Below are 12,656 nucleotides of genomic sequence, written 5' to 3'. Positions count from 1 at the left end.
TTAATTTTAAACCGATCAGCCCGGGCATATTATTGCAGAAAAATCTATAAGCTTCTTATGTATATACTATAAGTATATGAACATTATTTAAACTATTGATTGCTGTTCACTTATCATTATTATTTTGAATACAATTTCTTTCCTGTTCAACGTGTTCTGATTTTGGGGTCTTGTCGAGTGTCATTGTATAAGAATACTAAGCAATAGGAATAGCTGGGTCGTTTATATAGCAAAAACACAATTATAACAACTTCTAAAAAGAGGAATCACTGCAATTCTTATGATGCGAAGTATGAACTCCAACACTGGTAGAAATGAGTATTTATTTACCCAAAACACGACGACAACCCTAGTCGAAAATACACTCATTTATATAGTGATTGTACACCAATTTTGATTAATAATTAGGTTGAAACCATATATATGAAAAATATTCACTTATAATAAACCACATGCTGCATGTCATGCTGAGCAAAGGTCATGTTAACTGAAGACGAGAATATTGTATCTTGAATGGACACCACACTGAAATAAGTTAATGTTATACCAAATAAAAATATTATACTGGAAAACAAGAACAAATACTACTCTGAGTAATCATATTAAATTAATAGGGAAGTAATGTTGGACAAAAATCACGATGAATGAAAGAATGTGATTTTGCTTTTTATTCTCGTCATACCATATTTTTGTTAGTTACAAAAATCTGTTTGGATTCTGTGCTATATCCAATATATATGATAGGTTGTTCCATACATTAACCATCACTTTTGATTTTGTACTTAGCAACAGGTTTGATAAGCAGTTTTTATGAAACTACATAGAAAACCGTTTTTCCCTAAACCAGTCATTCAGTATTCTCCTTTATTTCTCCACCTGTTCAATGTCATGTATTGTAGCTTAGCCGTTTTGAATGGGTTTTGTACGTCTAATCTTGTGAGCTGTTGCTAATGTATGGGTTGTTTTCTAATACATCTAATTACCCAAGCTTCCTGTTCTGCTTCTGATTACCTACGCTTTCCAAAATGACATTGTTGTTAGATACCTCTTCTGATAATAACATTTCGTATAATCAAAAGCATTGTTTACCGAACAGTAAACACTTTAAAGATTATTGTTTTTATTGATGACGAATGTAGTTTATACATCTGATTCGGATTTTCGGTCGGACCATTGACTATTCGAAAGTTTCCTTTGCTTGGGTATCTGTCATATCATTAGCTCTCCTAATCCACTTTCGTATACATTGTATTGCCGAGTTAGAACTATGTTGTTAGGGGAACACCGATAATCTTAGCTGGAATTAGGAGTTTTATATGTTTTGAAAAATTCATGCAATTAATGAGTAACAGAAATGCTGTATTTTATCAGTGATCTGAATATTTACAATTTTGTCCATAAGTTGCATAAGAGACTTAGAAGTGATCTAATGGCCCTTGCAAGTCAGACAATATTGTTTCATGCATATGAAAAAAAGACAAGTTAAATTAGAAAAATTGACAGTTGTACATATAAAATGGAAGTTTTATGCAGATATTATCTAGTTTCTTCAGTAGAAATAAACAATAAAACAAATAGTCTAATTGAGTAGTATATAATAGTTCTACGCGATAACCTGTGAGTTACACTCATATGCGCTAATTATATTACTCATCTGTTAAAGCTAAAATTGATGATAATTTATCACATAATAGTCGATTGTCTTAATACGTTTCGCATGGAGATAAAAAGATTACTATGGCTACACATGTATGAGCAAATATAACTCCAGGAATGACAGTTAACCTATTTACTGATGAAAATACAAAAAAAATTGAGGTCTAACTAGCAATCGTTAATTCTTAATTAAACAAAAACGATTAACGGAAGCATTTACATTTTTTTAGGGAGCAAATGGACTGTGGTAAGAAGTGGAATTCAGGATGAGTGTTTCGTTATATTTGGGACTCGTCAGCTGTATGTATCTGTATCCTAGTGTTGATTTAAACTCTACAATTTAAATCAAATTTATATCTATTGCACAGGCCAGTGGGTATTCGGACTTTGTAGTTCAGTGGGTAACGCGTTGGGTACCTAAAGTGGAAGGCACTAAGTTCAAGCCCAGGAGTGAATATCAACACAAGGAAAAAGGTGTATATTCAGCTAGCGAGCCTTGAATAGAACGCAAATCGAGTCCTCTATTTCACTGTTAGTCACAAACCATCTATTCAGCGAAAAATTATGATAATACGGGTGCATTGAGGCAATCCATATAGGATGCACTGGTAAGAATTCAGTTAAGAGTATGGACGACGGGATGATTCAAATCCTTATAAATTACATTAAAAGTACTTACTATTCTTTGGTTTAGTTTATTTATTTGAACACAAATATTGGTACAAAGGGACACCAGATACATATGAGCCACACAATAACAATGAGAATGTGGAGAGATAAAAGACGTAAGGTGTGTATAAGAAAAAGGGGAACAATAATGAACAGAAATTAGTGTATGATAGTGAAATAACAATAGTGTGAGAAGTAGTTCAATTAGCTAAGATATAACCAGAAAGAATTCTTCCAGTTAAAGAAGTTACGTTCATTTTTTCAAGAAGTAAAGTAAAATTACAGCATGATCGCCACTGGCTTCTATTATGAGCTATATCTGATAACGTCTCTAGCCACTGTGTTGCACCATCTCTAGGACCACTCCAACCAGGGAGTCGTGAAGAATCAACAAATCCCAAACCTGTGCAGTTTTTTTCATGCCACGACACCATGTCATACACTGACCACTCCTCCGCTTTTTCCAACCAGCCTCAGCGTCGGCAAATAATGCACGACGTGGAATTCTCTGGGACGACATTCGTAGAACATGTCCAAGCCACCGAAGTCGGTGTTTCAAGATGATGACACCAATTGAATTATTGTCTCTGCGCCCGAACACACGATACCGAATCTCTGCATTACTAACATGGTGTTGCCACTGGATGTCAGCAATCCTTTGGAGACAACGATGATCGAACACAGAGAGTCGTCTAACATCCTCAACTCGGAGAGGCCAGGTTTCACAAGCATAGAGCAAAACTGCTCTCACTGACGCGTTGTAGATCCGACCTTTTACAGCCAGACTAACATCACGAAGGCGCCAAAGATGGCCCAGATTGGCATAAGCCGCTCTGGCTTTCATTATACGTGCATCAATCTCATCACTCATGCCACCACCAGCACTTATATAGCTACCTAGATACACGAATTTCTCAACTACTTCGATCTCCTCACCATCCAGGGTGAGTACAGGATTAGAATCCTACCAGTCTTGTAGGAGTACTTTGCACTTGGAGGGTGTAAAGCACATGCCGTACCTGCGGACACTGATTACCAACTGATTAAGTGCTGATTGCATGCCTTGGGCATTATCGCACAGTAAGACAATATCATCCGCATACTCAAGGTCGAGAAGTCTTTCTCCAGGCAACAGATCCATACCGCCATTACTTACATCCACCAGAGCTGTTTCCAGGATGTCATCGATGGCGAAGTTGAAGAGGAATGGTGAGATTGGACAACCCTGTCTAACCCCACTGCTTGAATGGAACAGTGGAGAGAGGTGGTTTTATGCCCTCACTCTGCCTGAGGTGTTTGCATACAGGGCCTTTAAGATATTAATAAACTTTTCGAGCACACTCTTCTTCAATAGACAATCCCAGAGGACAGTCCTGTCCAACGGGTCGAAGGCAGTCCTGATGTCAAGAAACACTACGATTGTTGGCCTGCGATAAGTATGACGGTGTTCTAACATTTTGCGGAGGGTGAAGATATGATCAATACATCCTCGAACAGAACGAAAACCAGCCTGCTCCTCGCGAGTCAATCTTTCTCGGGGTTCTAACAACCTACGAAGAATGACAGAAGCCAATAGTTTGGACGCAATCGGAAGTAAACTTGTCCCTCAATAGTTGTTACAGAAACGACGTGAACCCTTTTTAAAAAAGGGATAACTATCGATTCATTCCACGATGTTGGGACACTCTCCAATTGCCAGACCTTTGTGAACAACTCAGTCAGTTCCTCAACCAGAAAGTCACCACCATCTTTAAAAAGAGCCGAAGGCAAGTCATCTGGGCCCGGTGATTTGTGGCGCTTTAAGAGTTGGAGTTCCTGGTGGAATTCCGCCTCATTCAGTGGATCAGTCGTCGCAGGCCATGGAGGGCAAAACAGTCTGATCAATGTTGCCGGAGCAGCAGACCAGTTGAACTGCTTCTCGAAAAACTTTGCCCATCGTCCAAGACGTCGAGAGATGTTGGTGATTGGTATCTCGTCATCTTCACAGATTGTTTCGCTTACATCAGACTTCTTGCTTCCAGTGGCTCGGATGAGTTGAAAGAGCTTCCGACAGTTACCAGATGCAGCTGCTGCTTCCAACTCATTGGCTCGCTCCGACCACCAGGCTTCTCGATCCTTACGCAAGCTTTGCCCGATTTCATTTCGTAACAGCTTTCGTTTATGGTCAAACTCACGGTCACCCGGAGTAGAACGACGGGCTTCGATCAGTTGTAAGGAGAAACCCAGTGCTTATAAGCGGGACAATTCGCGAAGCCACAAGCGGCTTTACTCGCCATTTTCATGGCGTCATTCAACTGTAACCAATGTTCATCTAAACTTTTCGGCGGGATGGCAGATAGCCTTGAACCTAGCTCGGTTTGATATGTAGTTGCAACAGAAGCTGCAACCAACTTACTGACATCTATCCGTTTAGGACGATGAATTTGTTGGCCACTGAAAATTAAGGTAAGATTAGCGCAAACAAGAGCATGACCAGAGTCCAAGTAGGTACTCCAAAAGGAGCGGCAGTCTTGTACACAACCACGCCAGCGGTAGGTGATTGCGATGTGATCAATCTGAGTCCAGTCTTGAGACGCAGAAGGAGGACGCCAGGTGGCACATCAGTAATGACTATGCCGGTAGTCAGTGCTAACCAGAAACAGGTTGTGATCTGTGCACAATTGCAGTAGATGGTCCTCGTTATCTGACCTGAAACCAACAGGTGCCCCTCCGCCACCCAAACGACTCTCTTCTGTGCTTAGGCGCCTAACCTGAGTATTCAAGTCTCTGGTTGGTACTACAATATCTGTCGAACGCACTTTCTGCAGAAGAACTGTTAGCTGGTGGTAAAACTCATCCTTGACCGCATCCGGGATGCAATTTGTCGGAGCATGGGCGATAACGAAAAAGCATTGTTTCTCACACCTATTTCTTCTTACTTTGATGAAACTTTCTAATCTAACAGCATATAACTGACTGTTAATGAAGATCCAGTTGGTCAGTGCTACCTCAGCTCTAGAGCTTAGTGTGACACCAACGCCAGCAAGACCAGACGAAGATGCCACAAAGTCCCCGGACAAACGCATGTAAAACAAGCTTTTCGAAGCGACAGATGGAGAGAGAATTTGTAGTACTTCACTACAGTCTTGAATACGGGTCTCACGTAGACAACAGATGTCGATATTAAGACTGTCTAAAGACATAGCCAACCTTATCTGTTATCCGATCTGCATTAGTATGCGAACAAGGAAGGAAGCCAGTTTTAATGGTGTACTTTGTTTCAGAAAGACTGTTTCAGTATTCGTATTCGGTGGTAGGAAGTTGGATATCTTGTGAGAATTATTTGATAAACAAAAACACAAACAAATCACATTTAAAACATACTTGTAGTTCTTCCAAATGTTGTACTTGATAACTCAATTTCGTGTTTTCATTAATTAAACGTTCACGTTCAGCGACTAACTCATCAACAAAATTCGTGTCTCGATCACGATACCTAGTTTCTAATTTCTGAATTGATTCTGTCTGTATAAAGCATAGTACAAAAGCATATGGAGAAGCTAAAGAGGTTTAACATTGAAAAGACTAATAGTATAAATTCACACGTAGAAGTATCGTACGACCAATTATTTACAACCAGATGAAAAATGACATGGAACTAAAATATACTTAGATTGGTATGTGTCACTTCAGTTTGTGGTATCCAGAAATATATCACATTTATACACTAAAGTATTGAATCTAAAAACTAGTGTATAACATCTGAAGTCGGAGAACTTATTGTAGATAAACACATGGTGTTCAGTTATTTAAATTCATGCAGCCTATGTAGAGCACTAGTTTAAAATTTAAATCTTTCAAATTTTAGATTTATCTAGTGTTTTTATCCTTCTGCCATCTTTTGCTTAATTGCTGATGCACAGTGACAGGAAATAATTCATATTGGTCGAAATCTAAATTGTTAATTGCTGTAACCTGTGAATACTTCAGTTGAACTGGGATACACAGTTCTTTCGTCTAATCCATAATATTTATGGAAACAGACCCTACTTAGTACAACGATGGAATAAATATTACATCGAATTCATCCTTTGAACACTATGAAGGTATGTTGGAATTGGATTCGCAAAATTATATCCGTATAATTCTTTCGCCGATTGTGCTGTACCAAAAATGATAACAGCTAACACATCATCGTATTAGAACAATCGATGGACCAAAAATTTAATGAAATCTTAACACAGATATTAGAGAAAAACTCTCCTTAACATCCATTGGTAATGCCTGAAGCTCGTGAGATGTGATGCATAAAAAACAAACAATTCAAGCTCTATACCCAACATTATAATTATTTCTAAACATTGCTTCCAATTGTATCCAGCTCCTGCGTGAAATACACTCTTTACATAAACAAACATTAGACAAACTAAGTTGTGAAAATATTCTAAAGATTTTTTTAAAAGTATGATATGATGAATATCAAGTATAAAAAGTGTACCAGCTTAATAAGATTAGTGTAGTCCATAACTAGAATTATCTAGAAAGTGATTATTCAATGAAAAACAAGCTATTTTAACGTACTTTTTTTAACTTACTAATTTACGTTTAGCATCAGTTTCCGTTTGACGTAAACGTAGTTTTAATTCATTAATTTGTTCTTCTTGTTTAACAACAATTTTTTCAGCACGAATACGTCGATCTTCAATCTAAAATTTACCGAAGTATGGAACTTAATCTTTTGTTGAATCATTCTCATCAATAAATTGTACACACTCCTTCATTACCATTATCATAATTGAATTTAATTTCTAAGTAAATAATTTATCATTTTAAAAGTTAAACAAATGATAGAAAATTAACAGTGAAGTTGTTTAATATTTCCCCCTTACTTCTTGTATCCAGGACTATATGTTTGCACCTACTTGAACTAGAGATAAGCTTTCCAAAACAGTAAAAATGATAAATTTACGAGTAGTGCAAGTATTTGACCTACTTACAAATGAATTAAATATTGAACCTTAAGGAATATGCAAATGAAACTGTCAACATCATGCTGAGTTATCAATAAATTCCAACTACTAAGTGACTTCGTTTTGCTTTATTTTTCAATAAAAAACTTAACTGGTTTCGTTCACGATCATGTATATCGAAAATAACATTCAACTGTTTAGAACTAAAACCATAACTACTGTGTCATAAGGGGATGGAACCACTGAAGTTATCCTTAAAATTTGGAAATGTGAAAAACTATTCAATATTGGTATAAGAACAAGCAAACCTTCATAAGAAAGACTTCACTACCTATATTTTAGAAAGATCGTCCATAACAAATAAGAAATCACTATTAAACAATGTTGAAATTAATAAAATAATCAAACAAATAAGAAAAAAGTAACGCTTCACTGACTGATTTACTACGTTTGGAGAGATGACGATATCATTTAAACCGGCGAACGGAACGAATCAGCAAAACAACAATAGGACAAGCTAAACTATTTCACTTCGCCCAAGCCATGCTAACTAGAGGGAGAAGACCAGATTCAACTGAGGGAAAAGTTTATTCCACAAACAGCCAGAAGTACGAACGAACTAGGTACACAACTCATGTGTATATACACAGTACAAAAATGTCCTTGGAAAGCGTCACAAAATAGATTACTAAAAGAGGAAACGAACTAATGGCATTCAAGGTCCTCCCGAGCAGGAAATACAAATTGAAGGTAGAAGTGGGCGCTTTCGGCGCGGAAATAGGAAATTTAAATTTTCAAAATAAAATTACAAAAATGAGACGTTTACCAAGAGATTTCTGGGGATCTAGCATACCCAACATGATTACTGTTCATTTACCAAAAGTTACCCAACTCGTCACAAATTCTGATTAAATCTCATCGATCAGATTTGACAAATTACACGACTTCACATTATGCTGCTCATTAATATTTGATGTTTTATCGGGTTGAAGGAAAACAGGTAGAAATTATTAAAATGTTCTATTTCAAGTGTTTGCACTAAACAACAGCAACAACAACAAAGGTAATAATATGACGTATCTACTACAGTCTACAGGAAACATATACACGTGAAACACATTTGAATCATTAAGACAACAGATATGTTTACTTTCAATAATCTCTAAATGTTAAATATTTAGAACTAATAATAATAGACTGACCAACAGTTCACGAAATAGGGATTTATAAGCTACAATAAGAAGTGATTATCATCAATTATCATAATCATATGTTGAGGCAATTTTTTATATATTTCAAGCAAACATGCAATGTTGTCAGAATTTGAATGTTAAACTTATTACTTATGAAATACAAATATATGAATAATTTATAAACAAAGAATATTTTCATTGGCGGTAGTATATTAAACATATCAAACGTCAATTCATCAGACTGTAGGTAGCGTTTTTTGCATTGCGAAAAAGTTAGCAATAAATATGAAGTGATTAATTTAGATATTTTCCGTGATATTGTGACAATATATGTTGTTTGCGCTGAGTAGTGACCAGTGTTATATATGTGAAGTCCCTCTTAGTACTGATCAAATTCTACCAATCAAGTTGCAATGCAGTCACTAGCTAGTCTAATTGGCTTGACATCGTATGTACCGTGTTAATATTATAAAGTGATGGCTGGAGATTGTTGTCCAAATCTGAGCAGATTCACTAATTCTAGATTAGCTGACAAAAACCATCATAGATAATTCTGTCTTATAAAAGCTTCTTTTCAGAATGCAAGGTTTTTATAAAATTGTGCGGCAATAGTTACTTGTGTATGTTTATTAGATAACACTTTTATCCAGTCCATGATGCAATAACATAGTCAAACATTAAGAAATTAAGTAGTCAAGACGCAGTTATGTGTACCCCTATGCACATATATATGAGGGAGAATCTCCTATCCCTCTCGAAATGCTTTCTTTCGTACAGCCACACGTATAGGGTCGCTGCCAGGAAAGTTCTACTCACTACATTCTCGCGGCATTACTGTTGTTTACAAAATTGAGAGGACGAAAGGAGAATATCCGGGTTGGTGGGTACAGAAGATCCACCGAGGGGAGTTAGGAAACCCTGATTCAAAAACCAATGGTGTACATGGGCTCCAGGATCTTGAAGGAACAAATGGTGTATTGTTGCTCACTGGCTACTATGGGATTGCATCTCCTTACGCTGTTCTATTGCCTTGTGGATTAGCATTCCGGGCCAAAGGCTCAGGGAGCGGCCCCCTAACCAAACCACCTGTTTCGGTTTGGGCGTTTGGGCAGTATATACTTGGTGCTTCCTTGTACAAATGCTTATGTGTTTAAATAAATAAATAATGGAAAAAATAGTTGATATGACATAAATATCTAAAAATAGTGTATTACACAAACTGACTTCAGAAAATACTGAATTCCCTCGTGTGCTTTCTGTAGAATTTGATTGAATTTGTAATGCTTCTAGTTGAGCTCGAGTATCAGTTAATTCTAATCGACAATCCTAATTAAGAAATAAGCATAAAACAGCATGAATTAATGTAACTATTGAAATTCAATTTGAAAATGAGAACCAGATATTATCTAATCTATAATAAATAAAACCTAGGAGTATTTTAATTATTTCTAAATAAATGATTTCAATGTTCCTTTTATAATTACCTCAACAACTTTAAAACAACTAAGTAAGGTTTGGTATAGCATGGAGTTAATTTATCACGTTTTATGGCTACTTAAAACTCTACAATTTACAAAATATATATCAAATGACAAAAATCAGGCTTCAGAGTCGTATGGCTAAACAAGACTCATTGCTTCCGTGATATTTTGACAAAGATTAGAAGTTTGTTCTTATATAAATAAAACTTGTAGGTTAACTCATTTTTACAACTTGCTATTTTCAGAAATTAATAAGCTCGAAATAGTTAGCACATTGTAGTGCATAGTTTTCGTGTTTGGTATGAACGCTTTGTATGTGTCGTAAGCAACGTAAAACCCGGCACATATATGAGTCGGTGTTCATGTTGCCACATCACATCAGTACAGCGAGATAAAATTGTCAAGATATATCCCAGAGTATCAGAAGTAGTAACAGTAGTAGTAGAGAATATCAGGTATAAACAATGAGGTTCGAGAAGAATGAGTGTGTGGAATAAAAAAAGTGTAGCACAATGTTGCTATCTGCGCTATTGCAATCGATTCTGGGACACATTATCCATCGTCCCCAACCAATGGCTACAACAGTCGCGCGGATACCAATCAGATAGTCTGTATTTACCAGCACGGTTGAATTCAACAATCAGCAACTTCATGGACTGATCCCATAACATGGTTCTGTCGTTTCTAACTTCCTTGCAATCTACTCCTATATAAGTAAATATCATAAGTTAAGGTAAGCAGTGGTTGGGCATATGAATGACACATCTTAATGTAACGCTTTGTGTAGTACAACTAAATCTTCTCAAATAAATATCATACAATTCATTTGCACATATTCATACTCACTTTTAACTGACGATCTAATTCAATAATATAATCCTGTAAATTTTGACGATCATCCTCCGATTCTTGAATTTGACGAGTTAATTTTGATTGTTCAAGACGATTAGAAGTTTCTTTGCTAGATAGTTCCTCTTTCAACCGAATGACTTCCTCCGCCAAAGAATTGTGTGGTTCAGGAACAGTTACAGAACACTGAAAAAGGAAACGACATATTCCTAAAATTTCATTCGATACTGACTACAAGGTAAAAATAGGGTACTTTAGTGGTGTAATGAAAATACAACGCTAATCAAACCACTTACAACCTTCATGCTTCATCAATTCTAGATGTGAATGTGAATAAGCCAGACAATATCATTAAAAAAATAAAATCACTAGTGGTTAACGGAAAACCCGATGTATTCTTTTCGTTTATGGGAAAATATTTAATTATCAGTGCCTAAGAATGAAGTAAAGTAATTTAAATACCAAACTGACAGAAAAAAAGCCTACTGACTTGATTCTAAGCAGATATCCGTATACGATATATGGGATTATTATGCCACCAGATGAATATAAACTTTGGGCCGTGTCAATGACGATACATTAGTTGAAGTTGTCACACTTTACACTAACAGAATGAAAGTAAACCAACGAAAAGAGAAACACAAGACGAATAAAGAGAATCAATACGGTCAGGAATTTACTCAAACAATAATTACATAGGTATTCGAGTACACAGGTGTAAGCTGTCAAACACAAACTTAATTAGCCTACAGTCAGTTATAATCAACATGGAGTCTGGGATAGATTTGCGTTGGGCCAAGCTGCCAGACCACAAGAATACGTTGATGAGAAACGGTAGGACGAATAGTAAACGAATTGAAATAATGTAATAACAATCATTACGTGGGATAATGAACATTGGGAATATGATTCAAGAATATAGAGTGGAAAGGTATGCATGATGGAAAAATGAAACTCATAGTCTAAAATAAGATAAAGAATGAATTCATTTGTAGTCTTGTGATCAATTGTGAGACATATCAAAGTCTGAGACTAATTGATCGTGGTTATTGAGTAGACGACCATAAATAGGTAGTCTGAATCTACCAACACGACACAGTTCAATTATCAATAGCTTCATGGACTAATCCAGAGTCCTGAATTGGTTGCCATATTTTCATTTCAGCTTATACTTACGTTAGCCAGTATTGCTAGTCGAGGTAGGTGATGGTCAGATACATGTAATACATGACCCAACCACCTCAGTCAATAAAAATTTCACTGCTTCATCGACCGACTTGGCATCTTTATTCAGTATCCTGCATCTAATCTCAGGATTGCTCAATTAGTCGTCCCACAATACGCGAGAATCTCAAGAAACTTTAATATTAGAATAGGAATAGTGGTTAACAATAGAAGTTCATCACATGATAAAGAACAAGATCAACGTAAACTCACTTCAGAAATACTATCCACTTTATTTACAAAACTATTTAATTGTTCCAGTAGATCAGCTTCCCGCTTTTTGGCTAAATCAAGCTCTTTGGTAAGTAGAGCAACTTTTTCTTCAGATTTTTCAACACGACCTTCTAGGTCATACAATAATGACGAATTGTCATCAATACGTGAAGTGGAAATCGACGTCTTTTCTCGTTGTAATTGAGTAATTACTGATCTAAGTTGTTCGATCTCATCGAGATAAGCTGCTTCCATTTCCTTTTTCAATTCTAATTTCTTTAATAGACTATGATTTTCCTGTAAAAGATTCTGTAGAATGTATGAAAACGATTTAACTTTGTGCATTGTAAAAGACAAAAACACTAAGCATAACGAAGGTAAAGTCATATAGATTCAAAAACAGGGGTATTTAAAAACCCATA

At 36.2% G+C, this 12,656-nt stretch overlaps 1 protein-coding gene across 1 annotated transcript in view; it reads right to left on the bottom strand.

Moving 5' to 3' along the window:
* Smp_032490 (putative tropomyosin) overlaps positions 1–12,656 on the bottom strand; it is a 37,236-nt gene that overhangs the window by 12,279 nt on the left and 12,301 nt on the right. The window contains exons 3-7 of the mRNA XM_018790067.1: positions 12,235–12,543; positions 10,795–10,983; positions 9,692–9,793; positions 6,900–7,010; positions 5,689–5,829 (exon numbers count right to left, since the gene is read on the bottom strand). Coding sequence (XP_018655447.1) covers positions 5,689–5,829; positions 6,900–7,010; positions 9,692–9,793; positions 10,795–10,983; positions 12,235–12,543 — 852 coding nt within the window. The remainder of the gene's footprint in view (positions 1–5,688; positions 5,830–6,899; positions 7,011–9,691; positions 9,794–10,794; positions 10,984–12,234; positions 12,544–12,656) is intronic.

The sequence above is a fragment of the Schistosoma mansoni genome, chromosome W (genome assembly GCF_000237925.1).
Source record: "Schistosoma mansoni strain Puerto Rico chromosome W, complete genome".
Classification (NCBI taxonomy): domain Eukaryota; kingdom Metazoa; phylum Platyhelminthes; class Trematoda; order Strigeidida; family Schistosomatidae; genus Schistosoma; species Schistosoma mansoni.
The sequence above is the reverse complement of the archived record's forward strand: the minus strand, read 5'-3'. Positions and strand labels throughout refer to the sequence as shown.